The sequence below is a fragment of the Balaenoptera musculus genome, chromosome 9 (assembly GCF_009873245.2).
Source record: "Balaenoptera musculus isolate JJ_BM4_2016_0621 chromosome 9, mBalMus1.pri.v3, whole genome shotgun sequence".
In the NCBI taxonomy this organism is placed as follows: domain Eukaryota; kingdom Metazoa; phylum Chordata; class Mammalia; order Artiodactyla; family Balaenopteridae; genus Balaenoptera; species Balaenoptera musculus.
Genome location: NC_045793.1, coordinates 7,430,634 through 7,451,439, shown reverse-complemented (window position 1 = coordinate 7,451,439; position 20,806 = coordinate 7,430,634). Strand labels below are relative to the sequence as shown.

Sequence of the window (20,806 nt, the reverse complement as noted above, 5' to 3'; positions counted from 1 at the left end):
CAAACATCCAAGTAGTGTCAACGCCGCAGGTCCCGGGACACACTGAGAAATGACTCACACCCAACCTCAGCCGGGCTCCAGCCAACTCATCCTTGGGTCTCAGCTCAAACATCACTTCAAAAAGGGCTTTCCCGACACCTCACTTCCAATGAGACCACACTGATCCCCTCCTAGAGCCCAGGCCTCACGTGTGCTGCGTGAGGTCTCCCAGACCAGCACGGGAGCCCCAGGCGGTGCTGGAGGGGTGTGCCTCTGGGTTGAAAAAAAAGCCTCCAAGCCCCACACCCACATTTACTCCTGTGAGCTTCTGACACAAAGTCTCTGAGGGGGGCCTGCTTGTCCTCTGGAGGGAAGCGGGCACCCAGGAGGATGCAGAGGACTTCCTGCCACACTGGGGATTCTGAGGACTTACCGGACACCTCCGCCCACCCTGGCCAGACTCAACTTGAAAGCAGATCATCTAGAAAGGCCCACCCCGGCTGCCCCTTCCCGTGGGGCTGCTTCTTGCCCCCCGCAACCCCTGCAGCAAACCCACCAGCCACTGCTCGAAGAGATGCCCCCAGCTCACGATTTCTGTTTCAGCAAAATTAGGAACAGTCGAGCGGGGACGGCACATCTTGGTGAATGAACTCCCGGAATGAAGCTCACATCACACAAATTGCCCAGAACCCTGAGGGCCGGTCCAGCTTCCCGTCCTGTCCTGTCCCCTCCTCCCAGCCCCCAAAAGTGCTCAGGGCCTTGCCCTCCATCCCTGCCCCCTCCCGACAGAATGCACCACTGCCCACCCACAAACAACCAAGAGCAGAGCCCATCGATGCCCCTACCCGGGTCGGGATGCCACCCCACCCCTGGATGTTCGGGGTGGAGTGAGGCCACCTGCACTCTGCAGGCCGGGCAGGGAGCCTCCCCTCCAGGCCCGGCCTCTCCATCTCCAGCACGCTGAGGCTCCAGGGCGGGACCATGTGCTCTAGGACGGTGATGGAGGTTCATTTTCAATCCTTTCTTTATTCCATCACAACAGCCTACCCTATCCCCCTATCACCCTAAAGTCTCCACTTGTGCCCTAGCTCATCTCTCCTCGGCCATGGCGGTTCTGAAGAGGCGGGCGGCCTCCCGGAGGCTGAGCCTCGGAACCTGGCTCCAAGGGTCTGGGAGCACCTGGGAAACGCTCCCGCCTGCGGTCCTCGCTTTGGGAGGAGAAGGCACGGTGACGCCCAGGCCTGCAGAGATGCCGCTTCTCCCTGGACCGGGTGGCGGATCAGAGTCGGGCTGAAATGACGTCCTCGGCAGGGTGCTTGGCGACAGTTCTCACTTTGTGCCACAATAGGAAGAATAAAAACCAAACACCAACAGTCCCGTCTTCAGCTAACCATTCCTCAGATGACAATAAAATAAAAAGGAAAAGCCGACGTGATTTGGCAAAGGCTTCTTAAATTTTAAATTAAAAAAAGAAAAAAAATTCACACAGAAGAGATTCAACTTGTCTGCTTTGAAGAAATATATTAAAGAAGGTGAAAGGTTAAAAAAAAAAAAATCAAACCCCAAATAATGATAAAAATAGACGTATCCTCTGTAAAATTCTGGACTAATCTACTGAGTCATTCATATCTAATTCAGTATTCAGAGCATGAGGTGAAATACCAAAGTATAAAAAATTAAAACACAAGACAAACCAAAAACACCTTGAGAGACTGCCTTTGAGCAAGCCCACCAGGCTCGCAGCTGGCTCAGGCTCCACTGCCGAGTGCTGGAAGCTTCGCTGTCTGGTCCCTGCCGCACTTGCCCTGGGCAGACCCTCAAGGCCCTCAAAGTTCTTCCCTGGCCCTGCTCAGTTTTGTGGCATGTTCTTCTATAAACTTGCTCAAATGCTCCAGATCTCTGTTTCCGTCCTCAAATTTAATTGGGTTCTTTTTGTCCCCGCTGGGGGAGAAGTAGATGGTGGGGAAGCCCTCGACTTTGTAGCGGTCGTTGGTGACATCGTTGGCCGTGGCGTCCATCTTGGCAATGACCAGATTCTTGTGTCCCTTGTACTTCTTGCCCAGCGCTGTGTACACGGGCTCCAGCTGCTTGCAATGTCCGCACCAGGGCGCGTAGAACTCGATGAGGACGTCCTTCTTAGGGTCCATCACGATGGAGTCGAAGGTCTTCCCCACCACGACCTGGACCGGCCCCTTGTTGTTCTTGGGCACCGGCTGGGATCTGACAACTGGCTCCAGTTTTCCTGCCGAGGAAAGCAAGCAGAAGAGGACTGTGAGAGCCGAAAGGCCCGGACCCTGGCGGCTCTGACCGGACCAGGCAGCGAGGCTGGCCTGACGTGCAGGACAGGGCAAGTCAGACACTGCCAGGGCCGGGCAGGGCCTTGTCTCCAGAAGCCCACCCCCAGTCCTCTGACATCCTCTACTTTCCCAGTCCCTGCGAAGGCCAGAGAGGGTGCAGGTGGTGCCCCACAAGGCCTAGCAGACACTGGGTCCTGTTCAGTGAGGCCGTCACAGGAGATGCTGCCGATGCAGAGGGGTTACTAGGAGGGTGGGCGCCGCGGGCTGGAAGCCACGGCGGGGAGCAGACTGAGCAGGGACGGACAAGGAGGTCTGCCCGCCAGCCGCCAGCGCTGGGGACCCGCGGCCACGTGCTCAGCCAGATCCGAAGGACACTCGGCTCGATGCCAAAGCAAGTCTCCCTCGCACGGGGAACTTACGTCTAAGTCCAAAAGCCTGTTGTACTTTACGTATTTTAAAAATAAGGCTTCTTGAGATTTCCAAGACACCTGCCTTTTTTTCTATTATGAAAAAAAAAAAAAGAGAGAGAGACAAAGCAAAAGAACGGGGATTCTCCATCCCCATCTTCCCATCCCTCGGGTCCAGGAGGAAGCCTGGGCCAGGCCCCCCACAACAAGCCGGCGGGGCCGCGGAGGTGGAGGATGGGGGGGGATGGGATGGGGGGCCCACCTTTCTTGAAGGCGCTGACGAAGGCGCGGAGGGTGTCGGCGTCGAAGTCGTCGGGCTCCATGGCGAACCTGCGGCCGCCCTCGTCCAGGATGGCCGCGTTCACCTCCTCCCCACTCTCACTCAGCCCCAGGTCCTTCACCTCCGTGGCGAAGTCGTCCTCGTCGGCCACGGCAAAGGTGTACTCGGGGAAGTCCTTGGCCACCTCCAGGACCTTGTTCCGCCAGAACTGAGTGGCTGAAAGGGCACCGAGGGCCGTGAGCCGGGCCGCAGCGGCTGAGGCTCCAGATGCCGGGCGCAGATCTCGGACCAGCCTCGGGCCGCAGCCCAGGGCCCCCTGCCCGCAGGCGGGTCGGGGCTGGGGGCTGGTCTCGCCCGATCGCCCCCGCGTCTCTAATCTAAGAGGGCCCAACTCGACTCGAAGCTCCCCTCCTGCTCAAGCAGAGAGGGAAGGGGGTAGCGACACAGCCCGGGAGGAAAAAGCCCCTGAAGCCATAAGTAACCACACACCCCAGCCGCCAACCCGGGCCTCACCGACGCGGTAGTCGAAGCTGAAGTCCACGCCGTAGTACACGACCACCAGGGGGCGCCGCGAGTAGCGCTTGGCCTCGTTGGAAGACTTGCGGTGGCCGACAAGGGGCAGCGTGTGCCTCAACACGTGCTCCTTGATGGCCGAGCTCTCCGTGGAGTCCTGCAAAAGGGGGCAGGTGAGGTGCAGCTGTCCGTTGCTGTCGACGGCAAAAGACATCTGCTCCAAGAGACGGGCACAGGGGCCCCACTCCAGTCTACCCAGTGATGCTGGGGCTCCTCCTCAGGGAACCCGAAGTGAGCCTCTCGGGCAACCGCAGAGGCCACGTCCCCTTCCCTCTGGGTGGGGGCTTGCGGTCCAGGTCAATCAGGTTCTGCTGGGGGAAGGCCCGGCTCCCAGATGACAGCGGCGCTAACATGGGCTAAACTGGGCGCAGGGTCCCACCTTCCCCTGGTCTGATCCTCACAGCAGCCTGTCAGGGACACTGCACGGACGAGAAACACGGTGCCGTGATGTGAAGCGCCGCCTGGGCTCCGAGCTCCACCTGGAGAAAGCCTGCCCCTGACTAGCCGCTACACCGAGGCCGGGGGCAGGGGTGCGGGCAGTGTCTCTCAGGAAGACCATGGGGCCGCACAGCTGCACGTGGGCGGCACGGCCACCCACTCTACAGGTGAGGAAACCGAGGTCCAACGAGGTGAGGCTGCCTGCCCAGCAGGAAGTGATGGATAACCACTGCTCTCTCCCCCTAGGGCCCATGTCCCATCTGCAGGGATGGTCAGGGAGGTGGCCCCAGGTGGCGCTGAAAAATGGCAGGCCGGGCCAGGTGGGAGGAGGCAGCAGGGACAAGGCAGAGGGCAGCCGGGCTGTGGCGTGTCTTTCATCTGGACGGCCCCTGGACCAACCGTCACTCAGGAGGTGAGCTCAAAGCCGAGGGACCCAGGACGAATGTGCTCCCGAGCTGAGCACCTGGCACCTGCGGGCCCGAATCTGAACTCAAGGCCAGAGCCCTCCTCGCTTACGTCTGCGGCAAACAGGCTATCCCCTCAGCACAGTGCTGCTTGTGCTGATTTTACACCTGGCTTCATCTTACCTGTCCTGCCCTTGTCTTCCCTTTGTCCTAATTTTTAAATCCATTTTTTAAAAATTGCATTTTATCTGTTGTGTCAATTTTTTACAAAGCAGCCTGAAATAATTTCTGCAACAAAGACGGTATATAAATAATACCAAAAGAGCAAAGTAGCAGTGATGTGTACAACAGACTGTGGATCTCAACCTTTTCAGGTCAAGGACCCCTTCAAGAATCTACTGAAAGCTGCAGACAGCACCCTTCCCCAGGAGCACACACACCACACAGAACTGTGCCATCAGGGCCCCTCTGTGGACCCAGAGTCAGTATCTCCGGATGCTACAAAGAGAAGCTGGAGGGCAGGGGGCGAGATGAGACCACGCGCATGTGTCCTGGCTGGGGACGGAGCACACCTGCATTTTCCCCTTAGTCTGCTCCTAACTGGTTGTGGGACCTCCAGCCTGTTAGCTCACTTCTCTGCATCTTTCTATCAAATAAAATATTTGGATTCAAGATGTAAGGTTTTTCCTAAACCTGAAGATCTGTTCAGTGGAGCGCGGGGCCCCTGTGAAGCACTTGGAACACCGAGCTGGACCCAGGCTCACCCTGGGCTGGGAACTCCCTCCGCTCCTCTAGAGGTGAGTGTGTCACCCCCTGAGGAAGACCGAGAGTGGGGGGGACACAGAGGAAAGAAAGGCCAAGTCCACATGCCATGTCCCACAGCTTCACCCAGTGAACAGAGAGGCCCGTTATCACTTCGTAGACCTCAGCGCCCAAGCCACCTGGCGGCAAGTGAGGCTCGGCTCAGACCCAGCAGCCAGCACGTCCGGGCCAGGAGCCACACCAGCCACGCAGGCCGGTGCTGGCCTCCCAGGAGCTATAAAGACCGGGGGAACCCTTCTGGCAAAAGCAGGTGGAGCTTTGCCAGGGGCCAAGGCCCCACGACCCACCAGGTATGTGAGACCCCATCCCCCGACCACCATCCCTCCCGCGAACCCTGACCAAGAGACCTTCATGCCAATCGGATGCCCCGGGGCTGGCATCCCTCACCCACCTGGATGTCCATCACGTGGCTCTTGGGCTCATATTTGGACTGGAATTTCTCAGGCTGCATGATGACCAACTTCCCCGGGGAGACTTTCAAGAACTTTGCTATTTCAGTGCTGAAAGTGTGGTGGAATTTGTAATCCTCTCTCAGGTTGTTAGCTGAAAAATTAACACAACAATAAATACACAATTTACTAAATTGCTTAAATGATTTAGATTCAACTCACTACCCACATCAGTCAAAGCAAACGCCCAGAAAATAGTGTTATTAACCACGAACGCTGTGTGGACAATATCCAGAGCTTAAACACTTGAAAGGAGTCTGGATTTTAAAACTTGGTATAGATGTAATACCTTAAAATCTATATATCTTGGAATTTATTTTAAAAATAAACAATCTTCATAGAAAAACTTAGAGCTAATTTGTCAGGCGCTACGGTCGACTGTGGCCTCTGATGCTGAGAAGCACATAACCCTAGACAGACAGCCCAAATCCTCCTGTGTCCGTCACAAGAACCCTCCATCCCCACAGGGAGTTTTCACACCCAGCACCCTTCACAGGGGTTTGACTGCTCCTCCTCGAGTTGCTGGGTGGCCTGTTTGTGGGCTGCGGTTCTTTTGCTACACATACTTTAAATCTTGGGAAACTCCCAAATGCAACCCCACCGTCTGAGGATACTCTAGAACAGGGGCTGGCAATCCTTCATGGAAAGGACCAGACAGGAACTATCTTGGCTTTGTGGACCCCACGGTCACGACAACCCAGCTCTGTGCTGATCAGCGTGCAAACCATCCAGTGTGCTGTGCTCTAACGGAACTTACAAAACCAGGTGAGGACCGGATCTGGCCCGTGGGCCAGCTTGTCAACCCCTGCCCTGGACCCCACAGGGGGACCACCTCAGTCCCTCTGCTCTGTCCTCGCTGAGCCATCCAGACCCACCCTGAGCGGAGCGTGTGGTCCCAGCACTGGGTGAGGTGTCGCCCCACCCCTGAGGGCAGCCTCCGACTGGTTATAGGAACAGGCGGCTGAGGGCACAGCGCGTGTCTTGCAGGAGGCAGGGGGCAACCTGGACAAGCTCACAGCTTTTGGAATCTAAGACAGACTTAGACTGAAATCGTAATTTTCGACCTGCCAACTGCGTGACTTCAGGCCTGCCACTTACTCACCTCCCCGAGCCCCAGTCCCTCCTCTGTAGAAACAGGACAGGGCACCTCTCAGGCCACTGTAAGAATGAAACAAGGTGGCCCACCCAGAAGGCACACCCGTGCTAAGCCGCCAGGCGCCCCGGGTGTTTGTTATCAGGTGGCCCTGGGTGGAGAGACAGAATCGACTCAAGAACTTCCTGCCCGCCCTCCACGCTCACAGACCCCTTCCTCCCGCCAGCCTCCCGCCTGCTCCTGCCCCATCAGCTTCCCCGTCGTCCGCGCTGCATCCCCAGGACTGTCTCTGGCTCCTCCCCCGCAGTCTACACCCCAGGCCCAGTGCCCGTCACCCCTGCCTGGGCCTAACCCGACTGGCCACGTGGAGTCACACCTACGTCGGACTGGAAGTGAGGCAGCTGGACAGGCAGCACCCGGGCCCACCCAGATGTACAGCACCAGAACCCACATTCTGACAAGATCCCCGGGGATCTGCATGCACATACATGTGTAGGTTTGGGGACTCCGTGGCTGCCTGTGGCCCTGGGTGGGCTAGGGGACCCCTCTGCAAGTTTCTAGCACAACTGGGTGACAAGGTTACTGACAGAATCAGTGAAGACTGAGGAAGCACAGAGTTTAGCTCTACTGTAAGTTTTACAACGTTAATCTGCATTTGACAAACGCACGACCATGACTGCACAGCACAGAGATTAGCGCTAAGTGGCAAGCAGATCATGATTACTCCTTCGAAGTAGAAGACCAAACTGTTTTGGCGTGTGCGACGTGGGGTGAGGGGTGGAGGGCACTCAGGAGGAGCTGATGCAGACCGAGAGGATCCTGACCGTCCCTGAAGAACCATCTTTTGTTCACGACCCAGGGACCATCCGGAGAGCGAGGACGCCGGCCCCCACGGGACACCACTGACAGCTGCTGGGGATAAACTTTGCCTCCCAGACCAGCAAGACCAGCATTCACTGTGCGATCGGCATCCCCAGGCACTTTGCTAAGCGCTTCCTCCACTTTATCTCAGCTAACGTAACAACCTTCCACGCAGGACAGGTCACCGTGCTGGATGGGAGATCTCCGAGCTGATCAAGCCACTGACTGTGGTCACGGTGTTCTAACCACTGGCAGAGCCAGGACTCGAACCCAGGTCTGATGCAGAAACCCCCGCTTTCCGGTCAAGACCCTACCCCTGGCAGAGGGACTGGCTCTGGGAAGGGGTCCCTGGAAGGGGCGGGAGGTAGACAATGACCTTGGATGAACTTGACTGTGCCCCTCCCCTTCTCTCAGAGGCCAGGAGGGGGACTGCGCAGCCCTCTCATCTATTTAGTAAGAGAACATATCACCCACGTGCAATTAAAGCAACAGGGAACCAACCCCCAAGCCCAGAAAGGAAAGCCTGTTCCCACATATGCAATCTCAATTCTTCCATCAAGCCACCCCCTAAATCAATGCCCAGGAGTTTTATACAAAAGCAGCAGACTCCCCAGCAACCTCAGACGGCCCAGGCACGGGCACTCTGCCCCGCCCAGAGGGCCACTCCTTACCGGCATCCTGGTACTTCTGGTAGGCTGGGTCGCTCTCCGCCTTAAAGACCCCAACGATGATGACGTCGTCTCCATCCTTCAGGAACTCCTGGACCTGCTTCAGGGCCAGGATCTGCTTGGAGGGCGGCCCGGACTGCTCGATCATGTAGTCGACGATCCCTGGGAGCAGAGCACACGCCTGAGGGGCCGCTTGGGGCTGCAGGGCGCTGTCCCCACAGCTCTGCCGGCGCCCACGCGCCAGGAGTTTCCCTCCCCACTGAGGCCAGAGGCGGCGGCAGTACCGTATTTTTCCCGTGGGCCGTTGTAATCAAAGGGCTTTCCCTTGCGGAAGATTTTCAGGGTGGGATAGCCGGAGACGTCGAACCTCTTGGCCAGGTCTGTCTCCGCGGTGGCGTCGACCTTCGCCAGAGGGATCGGGGGAGAGCGCTTGCTCAGCTCCTTGGCGGCCTTCTCGTACTCGGGGGCCAGTTTCTTGCAGTGTCCACACCTGCGAGAGGAAGCAGTTCTGTCAGGGGCCTGTTCTGGTGTGGATGCCACCTGCCAGGTAAGTGAAGCGCAGAAACCCAGCCTGAGCTCCCGGGTGACTGGAGAGATCCGGCCAACCTCGGGATGCCCCCGGGTGAGGGCGGGGCCCAGGCCTTCCCCAGGGGCCAGCAGGATGTGGCCTCCTCCTTCATGGGGGTGGGGAGACGCACACAACACACACACACACACACACACACACACACACACGAGACCTGGGCGGACAGGGGTGTAACCGTGACATGGGGTAAGTCATGGGAAAGGCAAGACAATTTTCTTGGTTGGAGAGCTGGGGCAGGTAAGGATACCAGTCAGTGGTGACTTCACACAGGACGTGAGGGTGAGCTGGGACACGAGGGATGGGCATGAAGTGGATGCAAGCCTGTGAAGGGGGGTGAGGGGAGGGGACAAAAGGCAGGAAACTGTAGGGACCCTGGGGCTCCGGCACAAGAAGGGAACACGTCTTGAGTGTAAAGCAAGGGTCAGGGTCAACTTCCAAGATTCACTCCAGAACAGTCGAGAGCAGAGACAAAGACAGAGAAAACCAAGGTTCAAACACCTCAGGAGGGAGGCAGCGAGGCTCGGGGGACAGCGGGCACTGCCCGGCGCACAGCCGTGTCCTCCAGCTCCCAGGGGCCCCAGATCGTTGGGTGGCCCCCCTATGTGGCCCACGTGGCTTACTCTCCCCTGCAGGCTCCACACTTCAGGCCTACATTTTAGCCTCATCCTATCCCCCGGGAAAGACTCTGTGAAACCACTTCTCTCTCGGAACACGCAGCGCGCCACTCTGCCCACTTGTGCACAGCGAGGACTTTGCACCCGCCTGCTCTTCGGCTAGCCCTGCCTCACGTGCGGGGGTCTGTCCCTGCCACCCCCGGCCCGTGCCTGTACTGAATACAGGACGGGCCTGACCAGTACCCGATAACAGAAGAGAGACACCATCTTACCACGGGGCATAAAACTCCACCAGAATGATGTCCGACTCATTCACCACCTCATCGAAGTTATCTTTGGTCAGCACGAGCGTGACTTCTGGTGGAGGTGTCCAGGTGGGCTGGGAGATCTCTTTGACCTTGGCCACAATTTCTGGAAGAAACAACACAAGACTGAGCACATGCAGGCCCCCGCTCCAGGGGTGGCAGGTGGTGAGGGGCGAAGAGAGAGAGCGGGGCCACAGAACAGGACCCATCTGATTTCCTGAAATCCAATCACGTCTACAGCCAGCACCACTCTGCACAATTAAGAGCCAGAGGCCCACTGTCTCCAACAGCCATCCGTCCCATGTCCACTGGCACATGCACCCCCTGCAGACTGCTCGAGACAGGCCAAGCCCAACCCAACGAACGAGACTTCCGCTCCTACCACGCCAGGGTTCTAACTGCACTCGAACCCCGAGAGGTCATCTCCTAGTGTTTGACCACACATGCCTATTAATGGTTTTGGGGGCATCCTCTTAACTCGTACAAATACATATGTATTTAGACATGCACATCTAGCACTGGCACGTTACACGCATCATAAAATGTAACCAAACTGGAGAAAAATGAAAAGAGGAGCAGCGGCTCCCACGCCGCTCAGGCTGCACAGACCGCAAAAGGCCCACCTGTGGCCTGCTTCCCCGGAGATGGATTCAACGCCAGGCCTGGGACACTGAATATATTCTCGCAAAGCACTTTCCAAGTGGTTCTTAGGAGCAGCGGCTGCAAACTTCTTCTCTCCTTTTTTGCCATAGAATCTACCAAGGAGCCGGGTCTGAGACCCACGGCCGCAAAGCACAAGCTTTCAGACTGGAGCGCGCACAGCAGCACCTGCCGGTGCAGGAAGAGCCGAGGCCCTGGGGCCATCAACGCGGGCGAGCCCCATTATTAAGACGCACTGGGAGGGCTGGTGCCTGGGGAGGCCACTTAGGCAAACCCTGCTCTCAAGATTCCAAACTGGGCCACATCCCTAGCTGTCAGGTGTCAAGCGCAGACCTCCAAATATACAAGTCTGTCACGGGACAGACTCTCGTACCAATTCAAAGGGAACCTTGAGATCAAGTCCACATGACCTCACACTCCGTGATGAGGAGCCCAAGGCCCAGCAAGGGAAGCCCTTGTGGGGGGACACAGGGCTACATGATGGCAATAAAGACCCCAAACCTATTCAGTGCTATTTCTACTATGCTATACTGGGAATGGAAAATGCAGCACAAAGCCATCTTTTTTTCTTAAGTGATTAAGAGATATGCTAAAGGCTACCACAATGTTATTTTCTCATTCATTTAATGAAACTTATTTAGTGTCTGCTGTGAGCCAGGCAGGGATCCATCGGGCCTGGTTTTAGAAACACTGGCTGGCTCCGCACACCAGTGGTTCCAATGTGGGGCTCTGGACCCGCAGGTTCGGCAAGCCCTTGGCGCTCACAAGAAATGCAGGTTATTGGGCCAGACCTGAAACTTAGTGAATCAGAAGCTCTGGGCTGGGGCTTGACAGTCTGTCTTAACGAGCCCCCTCAACCCCACCCCACCCCACCCCACCCCCCGTGAGTCGGATGCAAGCTAGACATTCAGAAGCACTGCTCTAGCACACTACCAAGACCCATGACCTGTAACACACCGGCTCCAGACCTTGAGTTTCATGGTCGTCAATGGAAGAAGATAACCCCTCCCGTGCAAGGACAAGTTTATGTTGATCCAAGTTTCCGCGAACATTCCATCAGGGATCACTCCCCGTCCACTCAGCTTGGCTTCCTTTCTAATATCCAAATTCCCCTCCCATCACCCCCTCCACTTTCCCTTCCAGGGGGAGGGAACCCTGGCCCCGACTTCCACCAGCAGCTCAGGAGCCGCTCACCTTCTTGGGTCCTGGAGCCCTCGTAGTCGACAGCCTGCCCCTTCTTAAGGATCTTGATGGTGGGATAGCCACTCACGTCAAACCTGCTGGCCAGCGCCGATTCCGAGGTCGCGTCGATCTTGGCGACAGCAATGGGAGGGTCATTCTCCTTCAAGGTAGTGGCGATTTTTTCATATTCTGGAGCAAACTGCTTGCAATGCCCGCACCTGAGAATTAGATTTTGGGAAGCAGCAGCAGGTTAACTGTGCCCATGGACACTTAAATCCAGCAACGCGCACACAAACGGGGGCACTGGGACCAGAAATGTTTGCAGTTAACGAGAAACGCACAACAGGGGAGGCCAAGGCGGCTGAAAGTCAAACAGATCCAGGTTCGAAACCCAGCTCTGCTGAGGGAACATGCTTTCAACATCTCTACACCCCAGTGTGAGGAGAAAACTCTTCCTGAAAGATGCTGTCTTTTCCACTCCTCTCAGAAGCATATGGTGGGGTTTTCCAGAGGCTACGTGACCGACGATGATGTCAGCATTCTGATGTTAACATGTAAGAGGGCTACTGTTATTTAAAGATGGCTTTTTCTACTTCTCAGTTTTAACTTCCAATACGGTAACTACTGATAAACGTGACCCACATAACCAGCTATTTGAGGTCCTCAGTTTTTAAGTGTTAAGGGGTCCTGAGAACAAAATGTTTGAGAACGGCTGATCTATAAACCAAGAATGATGTAACCTCACAGGCCTGTCCTAAGGACTGTTTAGATACTTTTACGAAGCATCTCACACTATGCTAGACAAACAACATACGAATATCTTGACTATTTTGACTATTTTGTCTCCAAAGTGAACCAAGGAGAGCAGGAGAAAGGGGAAAAAGAAGACGGGATTATGAGATGGAAGAAACAGCAGAAGAGAGGTGGGGGGAAGGAGCCCAAGAGTCATGACTGGCTGCACCGTGAGGGTGAAAGATGGGAAAAGAGGGGCTGCTCCCCCAGGGCCCATGCACCTTTCCCATGGGAGGCCCCACGGGCTGCACTGGGCAGCTGCCAGTCTCCAGCAGGAGGAGGGGGTGGAGGGCTGAATCTGTAACGAGGGATGCGTCTGTCACCCACGCAGGTCTCTGTGTCATCACAGCTCGTTAGCCGCCCCCAGCTGTAACTAGCAGAGGACGTGTTCACATTTTTAAGCACTGGATCTGAAACGAGCGGGGCCCGCGGTCCGCGAGGGCTGGCTCGTTGGACGCTCGATGCAAACTGGCAGAATGCTGAGCTCCTGGCGCTCCCGAACCAGGAGTCTGGGTTCCTGCACCCGGACACTCCCACCCTGCGGGGTCTGGATGACTCTGAGGGGTCAAGCCTGGGACACAGAGGAACCCCTGGTCCATCTGGCTGAGGGGGGCGGAGCGTGGGTCCTCACCACGGAGCGTAGAACTCCAGCAGCACCGTGTCCTTGTCAGCCACAAAGTTATCAAAGTTCGCGTCATTTAGGACCAAGACACCGTTTTCTTCCTTAACTTCCAAGTCGTCGCCGTCGTCCTCCTCCTCCTCGTCATCTTCCTCCTCGTCTTCCTCCTCAATGGCATCCTCTTTATTAGAAGAATCTGTGCAGAAAATACCCAGACTGGTTAGGAAACTGGTGACCCGCCTCCTTAAAAATCTTCCTAGAGGGACTTCCCTGGTGGCACAGTGGTTAAGAATCCGCCTGCCAATGCAGGGGACACGGGTTCGAGCCCTGGTCCGGGAAGATCCCACAGGCCGCGGAGCAACTAAGCCCATGCACCACAACTACTGAGCCTGTGCTCTAGAGTCCGAGAGCCACAACTACTGGAGTCCGCTGACCTAGAGCCCGTGCTCCGCAACAAGAGAAGCCACTGCAATGAGAAGCCCGCGCACCGCCACGAAGAAGTAGCCCCCGCTCGCCGCAACTAGAGAAAGCCCACGCGCAGCAACGAAGACCCAACACAGCCATAAACAAATAAATAAATAACTTCATTAAAAAAAACAAAAAACAAAAAACTCCCTAGAACCGAAAACCCTCAAAATGGTCATGAGTCCTGCGTGGTCCCTGGGGGCCACCACCACGCGACCTCGGGCCTCCCCGACCCCAGGAATTTGCATATTGTGTGGCCACTTAAGATTTCATTTAAAGGGAGGTCATGCCTAAAAGATGGTTGAAAACTAACTACAGGCCTAGAATTTAAAGTCTAAAAACTGCAGCAGGACTCGGAGGGCAGGACCAGCCCCCTCTCCAGATGAGGCACTCCCTCCGCACCCTTGCTCTGCATGCCTCCAGCCCAGGCACAGAGAACCGTCCCTCCTGCTCCCCACGCACAGATCTGACCCACCCCTCGGGGCCGCCCCGCAGCAAGGCTCCTCACCCACATCCACGCTGTGCGTTTCAGGCTCCTCACTTTGTGGGTCCCCCATGTCTGTGCTCAAGGGCCAGGCTAACTTTCACAGACGTGTTCCTCTTCCTCACCCTCTCTGCTTCCACAGGCAGGAAGGACTGCATCTAGTCCCAACCCGCCCCCCGGAGTGAATGACTGACTGCCTGGGCCCCAGATCAGTACTAACAGGAAACAAGTACTGCTTCTCAACTTTTCCACCCTGGAGGTTACTCGGGCTGACTTTATAAGTAAAATATGATTCCCCACACTCTTCCCTTCACATTTCAACCTTTTGCTGAAGGATTATAACACCTGTGGGGCTATTTTTTATGCGTATGAGGTAAAAATGCCACCCCTTTCAGAAACGGATTAGGATTCCATCCTCCAGAATGAAAAGTTGAGAACCAGTACTTGTTTCCTGTTCGTACCTTTGTAGGACGCCCTGCCTGGAAGCAAAGTACTCTTTCCAGAACGCAAGAACATGAGCACATCTTGTTATCAAGGTTCAACTGAATTTGTTGCTGAACTACAGGTACCAAAAATCCTGAACGGCAGTTCTCGTTACCCAGGTTCCCCAGCTGCTACCAAGTCAGCAAACAGAAGTGCAGCCAGCACGATTTCATCAACTCCAAAGGCAGAATGTTTCAGGGCCAATTATTTATTTTTTGGAGATGCTTCCCAGGAGAGAAACCAACACTGACAGCAGGACTGAGGTCAGGGCTTGAAAACCTGCCCTCGGGACCCGGGAACCCCCGGGACTTGCCCAATCTTAGCTGCCCCTGAACTGATCCAGTGCTGGCTCTGCAGCTGCTCAGAAAAGCCAGCAGCTGGTCTGGGCAGGGTGGCAGCTTTGCTCGTTATCATGAAAATCTACCAATCTGCACACTAATTGTCAAAAGCAAACCAAAAACCCACCCCACCCCGCTGAGCCCCACTTTCCTCCACACTTGTCCCTTCAAACACCCACTGCTTTTTCCTTTCACATCCCCCTCTCCAACTTAACGCAGAAGTCCCTCCATTGCGCGGGCAGGAGAAACGGCTCTAAAATCCAAAAAGAACACCCAGCAATTTGAGGAGTACATACCCAGCAGGCTCCCATGTTTCTTGGGGCAGGTTACCGGCCCTGCCCGCGGTTATCCTCCCGCCCTCCCCGAGCTCCCCAGCCACCTCGCCACCTCCCTGCTCCACGTCAGGGACCCTGCAGGGTGGGAGGGTCTGCAGAAGCCCCAGGCCCCCAGCACAGTCAGCAGGAGGCTTGGGGAGAGCGGTGAGAACCAGGCTCCCTGGACGTGGAGGGGGCAGGACCCAGAGGAAGACAACCTGGGCTCAACCCCAATGCCGCCTCTCAGGGCTGTGGCCTCAGCTCGTTTCCTTACACTCACGTCACACTGAATCCCCTTCCACTGGTGACTGGCAGCCAACACTGTACACCCAGGTCCTCGGGAATCCTAGGACCTAACGCTTGAGAACCTCCGGGTTTACACCGGCCGGCTAGGGGCTCCCGGTACTTCTAGGAACATTGCCTACAACAAACTCGCAGGACAAGTACTAGCTGACCCATGCCGGCCTGCAGAACCCTGGTCACAGTGGCTTTCAAAAGGCTAGTCTGACCGCCCCTCACTTGAAAGTCCCACCCAAAATGACCCACATCGGGGCTGCAATCCCGGGGGCTTAATGTGGGGATGTCGTGCAGGTTCTCTGCTCCTGTCGGGGGCCTAGGAAACGCCACACGCCTTGCCCCAAGCCTGGCTGCTCCCACGGCCCGGAAGGCCTGCTGTGGGCAGGCGGGTAGGCCCCAGGCAGGGCATCTCCACTCTCACCGCCTGCCTGCTCGGCTCAATCCAGGAATCAAGTTCACTTGCGGGCGGACGGAAAGACTGGAGAAAGGTTGGGAAGAAGGCTCGGGAGAGCTTCATGCTCTCTTCAGGCTAGGAAACACAGCTCGGGGAGGAAGCGGGACTCGGCTGTCTGCTCAATGCACAGGGATAAGGTGAACTTTACAAAACAGAAACGCAGAGATGCTTTCCTACCTACACGCAGCCCGAAGTGGTCTGTGAGCACTACTCGTGATGGGCTCTCACGATTAAATGGGGGTCCGTGAGTTATCCTGGGACAGAGCTCCTAACAGGGAACTCATTTCTTGATACTTTTTAAAAAACTGACTTTGAGTTTATATTTTTAAAGATCAACAAAATGGCAGAACATTCCCTACATAATTAAGGATCCTCAACAGCATTAAGGCATGGCCCCCCCCTTTCCATTCCTCCCCAAGTTGCAGACAATCCCCAGGGTTGACTCCTCTGCAGTTGGAGAAGGTGTTGGCTCTATATTCCCACGGACTAAAACCCCACACATCGGACAAGGAAAATATCTCAGTTTAATGGTGAGACCACTCTTCACTGGGCTTCACTTTTAAAGTTGGACATTCTAGGATAGAAATATATCCAAAGCGTTCCAGCCCCTTCTGGAAGGGTGCCATCCTCCTCAGCGTGTAGTCAGTGAAGTCTCTTGCATCATCTCCACACACTGCTTAGCCCACCCAGTAAGGCCAGTCCTGAAATGTAGGCCCCTCCTCTAACCAGGTCACTGCAACCCCTGCCCACTCCCAGCAGGACATCTGACAACACGAGATGCTGCCCAGGCTGGACACCAGCGGCTCCTACAGCACGTCCTCATCTGCCTCCTCAGCTGGCCGGTCTTCCAGTCCCCACCAGGGAGGTGCCCATAAAAGTGGGGTAAATCTTTTTTTTTTTTTTTTAAGTATTTATTTATGGCTGTGTTGGGTCTTCGTTTCTATGCGAGGGCTTTCTCTAGTTGTGGCAAGCGGGGGCCACTCTTCATCGCGGTGCGCGGGCCTCTCACTATCGCGGCCTCTCTTGTTGCGGAGCACAGGCTCCAGACGCGCAGGCTCAGTAACTGTGGCTCACGGACCTAGCTGCTCTGCGGCATGTGGGATCCTCCCAGACCAGGGCTCGAACCCGTGTCCCCTGCATTGGCAGGCAGACTCCCAACCACTGCGTCACCAGGGAAGCCCAAAAGTTGGTAAATCTTACCATTAGGTCAATACTGAATAGAAAAAGAGAAATTGTTACCAGATATAACATCATTTAACTGATATTGTTTATGTGCCAGGCACCGTGCTGAGCACGTAAGCACACTATCTCAACCCCCGAGGGAAACACATTACATGCACTTTACAGAGGAAGAAACAGAGAGCTTTAGTCACCTGCCCAAAGGCACAAGGCTACTGAGTGGAGGGTCCTGACCGCTCAGCTGCTATGCCATGTTGACACACAGGATTTTCTTCCCAGGATGCCCCAAGTTTTACATGGACTCGTTTGATAATTACTTCCCAGAAACGAAAAGAGAGGGGCAACTGGACAGTTCCTCAGCACTGTACCCAAGTGAATTTCCACTTACTTTAAAATCTAAACCAATCCCAAATAAAAACAAGCAAGGGACTTCCCTGGTGGTCCAGCGGTTAAGACTCTGCACTCCCAATGCAGGGGGCCCCGGGCTCCATCCCGCATGCTGCAACTAAGAGTCCACATGCCGCAACTACAAGAGCTCACAGGCCGCAACGAAGATCCCGCATGCTGCAACTAAGACCCGGTGCAGCCAAACAAACAAATAAATAATAAAATAACTAAGATCCCGCATGCCCCGCAGTGCGGCAAAAAAAAAAAAAGGTAAAAAGCACGAGAGGCAAAAAAGGGGGAAAACCCCCTAAAGACTGGGACCATCTGGGGTAGAGGGAAGTGTGGCCCTAAAATAAATCCACGGGATGGGTTATCTGTGATAGAAGCTGAACGTGAAGAGCCAGGGATGGGAAAGAGTCAAGGTAACTACTAGAAGCCCCACCCTACCCAACCGCAGAGATTCCCGGGCTCACCCCAGAGGCGACTGCTTCCCAGGGTCTCCAGTGCATTAGTGACCTGGGACCCAAATGACAGACTCACTCTTCCTAATAGCCCTTGGTGTCCACCCATGTTTGCCACCCTTCCAGGCCTCTTAAGAATCCCCGCAAAACAGAATCACTGGATCAGAACCAAGACAAAGCTAGTTTGCTCTTTGGCTACGTTCCAAAAACTACCCTCCATCTCCACTGGTCCTCAAACTTTAATGTGCCTCCCAAAGTTTACTTTGCCCACGAATCAATGAAATGTTTAACATGCAAATTCGAGGGCCCACCGCTGCAGTCCGCTTGGGTGTATTTTGGGACTCTGTATTTAAATAAGCACCAGGTGATTTGAATAAAGGTCCTAAGACACTTGTAGGTGACACTACTCTCTAGTTCCTGTTGGCAGGTAGGTGTTCTTCTCACCAATCGCTGGTTTTTAACTTCCCTTTCTATGTGGGTAAAGACTCTTGAATCACTGACTTGCATCAAAGTTACTCAAGCTGTTTAAAAGAGTATAAAGTTCACAGTTCCTTTACACACTAACATTAGAAAAAGAGGTTTATTTATATTGGAACAAACTCAACAGGAAAAAACTCTAGTCACCTAGAGAAAGGCCAGAGAGAAAGAAGTTTAAGACCAGTAATGCGATGCCTTGTTCTCTAGAAATTAGCATTCTTTTCTTGACTAAAACTTTCTCCAAGTTCTCTTACACCATTTGTTTTTAGCTAGCCGATTTCAAAGAAAAATGCAGGAGTGATGACTAGTAGCTGCGAACCTTCCTCCCAGAGCGGGCGCTTTATGGGCAGGGGCCACACTCATCCTTAACTCCCACAACCCAGCGCAGTGACTGACACACACAGTAGGTGCTGAATAAATGCTCGCACAAGGAATGCTATCTCCGGTTTCCAAAAGATGCAAACCAAGCCATCCCTTTCTCCCTCAAACCAGAACCCTTGAGTTACTTATATCCAAACCTACAAACTACAGTTTTGAGACGTAAAATGCTTGCTGCCCGCGGTTGTCCCGAGAGCTCCCACTTGGGGCTTCATGCCCTCGCCCCTTCTCTAAAATCTGTTTTGAAACCAGAGGCCCCTCTCCCTTCACACTCCCTGGGCGTGTTAGCCTCAAATGCTGAACCAGTTCCCGAGCTCCCCTTCCCAAGAGCGGGCAATCAGCCTGGACTCGAGGAAAATCTGAGCAGAATCAGGGCGAAGGAGCCAGCATGCAAAGAAGGCACTTTACATCCTCTCCGCGTTCAAGCCTCGGTGGCAGCCCCGGCCGCTTCGCCGCCCTCCTCTCCCGGATCTCCCAAGCGATCCTGTCCCCCGCTACCGCCCTCAAACTGCAGCACGTCGGCGGTCCGCGCGGCGCCCCCGGCCCACAGGCCCGGCCCGCCGCCGCTCACCTTCATCCGGGCCCTCGGCGCTCGCCGCTGCCAGCAGCTGCGCCAGGGCTAAGAGCAGAACGAGCAGCCAGGCTTTCCGGGGCCTCATCGCGGCTGTGCGGAGCTTGGTCTCCTCGCGCCGGCGGCCGCTGGGCGATCCCGAACCTCAGGCTCCGGTCTCGCGAAGGGAAACGAGAGGTAAGGAAAGAAACCGCCCCTCCCGGAAGACCTAGCCGGCAATTGACTGGGGGCGGGGGAAGCCGCGGACCGGCCAATCCCAGCCCGACCGGGGGCGCGGGCCGCGTGCGCCGAAGTGCGCGTCGGAACTCCGCAGCACGGAACACCGCAGCACCGAGCACCGCAGCACCGAGCTCCGCAGCACCGAGCTTCGCTGCGCACACCCTCCTCCCTGGCCTCCTCCGCAGGCCCCGCGGCTCCGGCGTTTAAAGATCAGAGCGCTAACGTGAGGTGCCCCCTTCTGATTGGCTGCGCAGCGGCCTCCAATCAGCGGCTGCCACTCGGTTTGCCTGGAGCGCACAGGCTGAGAGAGGGAGCGGGGGAGAACAAAGGCGGCGGGCAGGGGCCGGAGGGGCGGGGTCGGGCTACGCCTCGGGAGCGATTGGCCAGTGGAGCGGTGGGCGGGGCCTTGGAAATGCGAGGCGGGCGGGGCTCCAGGCTGCTGATCTGGGCAGGAAGAACACGTGTCCTTAGCAGAACGTTGGTGAGAGGGTACGTGTGCGCAACCCTGGGGGACGCTGGGGGGGGCTCAAGAGCGAAGCGGCGGAGGGGCCCGAACTAGTCTGTTGGTGGGAAAGAGAGAGAACAGGACTCCCGACTCGGCTTCATGTTCGTGGTCTTTTTGGTTTCTGCCTGCGCGAATGAAAGTTGGCGTTTCTTTCCTGGATTAAAACACAAATTGGCCTTGGGGACGGGGGTCGCATGCAGTAAAAGTGAATCCAGAGCTAGGATTTGGGGAAGCTTCTCTCTAGGGTTTCATCTGTGAGCAGGCCACCAGGTGCGTGTCTAAACTTTGCTTCATGTTATCAATTTCTCCTGATTTTCTGCAAAAGTGAAATATCAGGCAATCTAAAGGTTTACACAAGTCTAAATATAGGCTTGAGGTTTTCCCTCTTGACAATTTAGGAGGAAAAAAACTAGGTTAAGATAGATAATGATTTTTGTACGTCAAGCCGTGATGTGTCTTAGGGTTTGAGATTTCTTTAACACCTGGGGATTCGTATGCCTAAAGAGCTACGGAAGACATATAGGTCAAATTAACAAAACTCGAGGGTCCAGAAGTATTTTTCTGTGTATACAGATTGTCAGGAAGAAAGAAAGCTAACTACTCACAGGCTTTAGTAATTAGAAAGTTTTTTATTTGATTTATTAAATTTAATAAATTTCTATTGAACTACTGAATCTGATGGTACTCCCCTCAGTTCTGTAGGGGAGGAAGACATTATTCAATTAACTGTAACGACAGGGTGAGTATGCACTAAGCATTTACCAG

At 55.3% G+C, this 20,806-nt stretch overlaps 1 protein-coding gene across 1 annotated transcript; it reads right to left on the bottom strand.

Moving 5' to 3' along the window:
- Positions 1–985: 985 nt before the first annotated feature.
- Positions 986–19,751, bottom strand: PDIA4 (protein disulfide isomerase family A member 4). The gene is made up of 10 exons (XM_036863125.1): positions 19,318–19,751; positions 13,042–13,225; positions 11,631–11,836; positions 9,744–9,882; positions 8,556–8,761; positions 8,275–8,433; positions 5,592–5,743; positions 3,477–3,633; positions 2,946–3,179; positions 986–2,221 (listed from the first exon to the last, which is right to left on the bottom strand). Exons 1-10 carry the CDS (start codon positions 19,403–19,405, stop codon positions 1,806–1,808), a joined length of 1,941 nt encoding a protein of 646 aa, XP_036719020.1. The 5' UTR covers positions 19,406–19,751; the 3' UTR covers positions 986–1,805.
- Positions 19,752–20,806: the final 1,055 nt, after the last annotated feature.

What these genes read in the sequence shown, in the direction of transcription:
- PDIA4 (XM_036863125.1), bottom strand. Translation starts at nt 19,405, where the DNA reads ATGAGGCCCCGGAAAGCCTGGCTGCTCGTTCTGCTCTTAGCCCTGGCG. An exon ending in GTGGAGTTTTATGCCCCGTG is followed by an intron (nt 8,762 to 9,743) that starts GTAAGATGGTGT and finishes TTCCTCTCGCAG; the next exon opens with GTGTGGACACTGCAAGAAAC. An exon ending in CCAGAAGTACCAGGATGCCG is followed by an intron (nt 5,744 to 8,274) that starts GTAAGGAGTGGC and finishes TTAATTTTTCAG; the next exon opens with CTAACAACCTGAGAGAGGAT.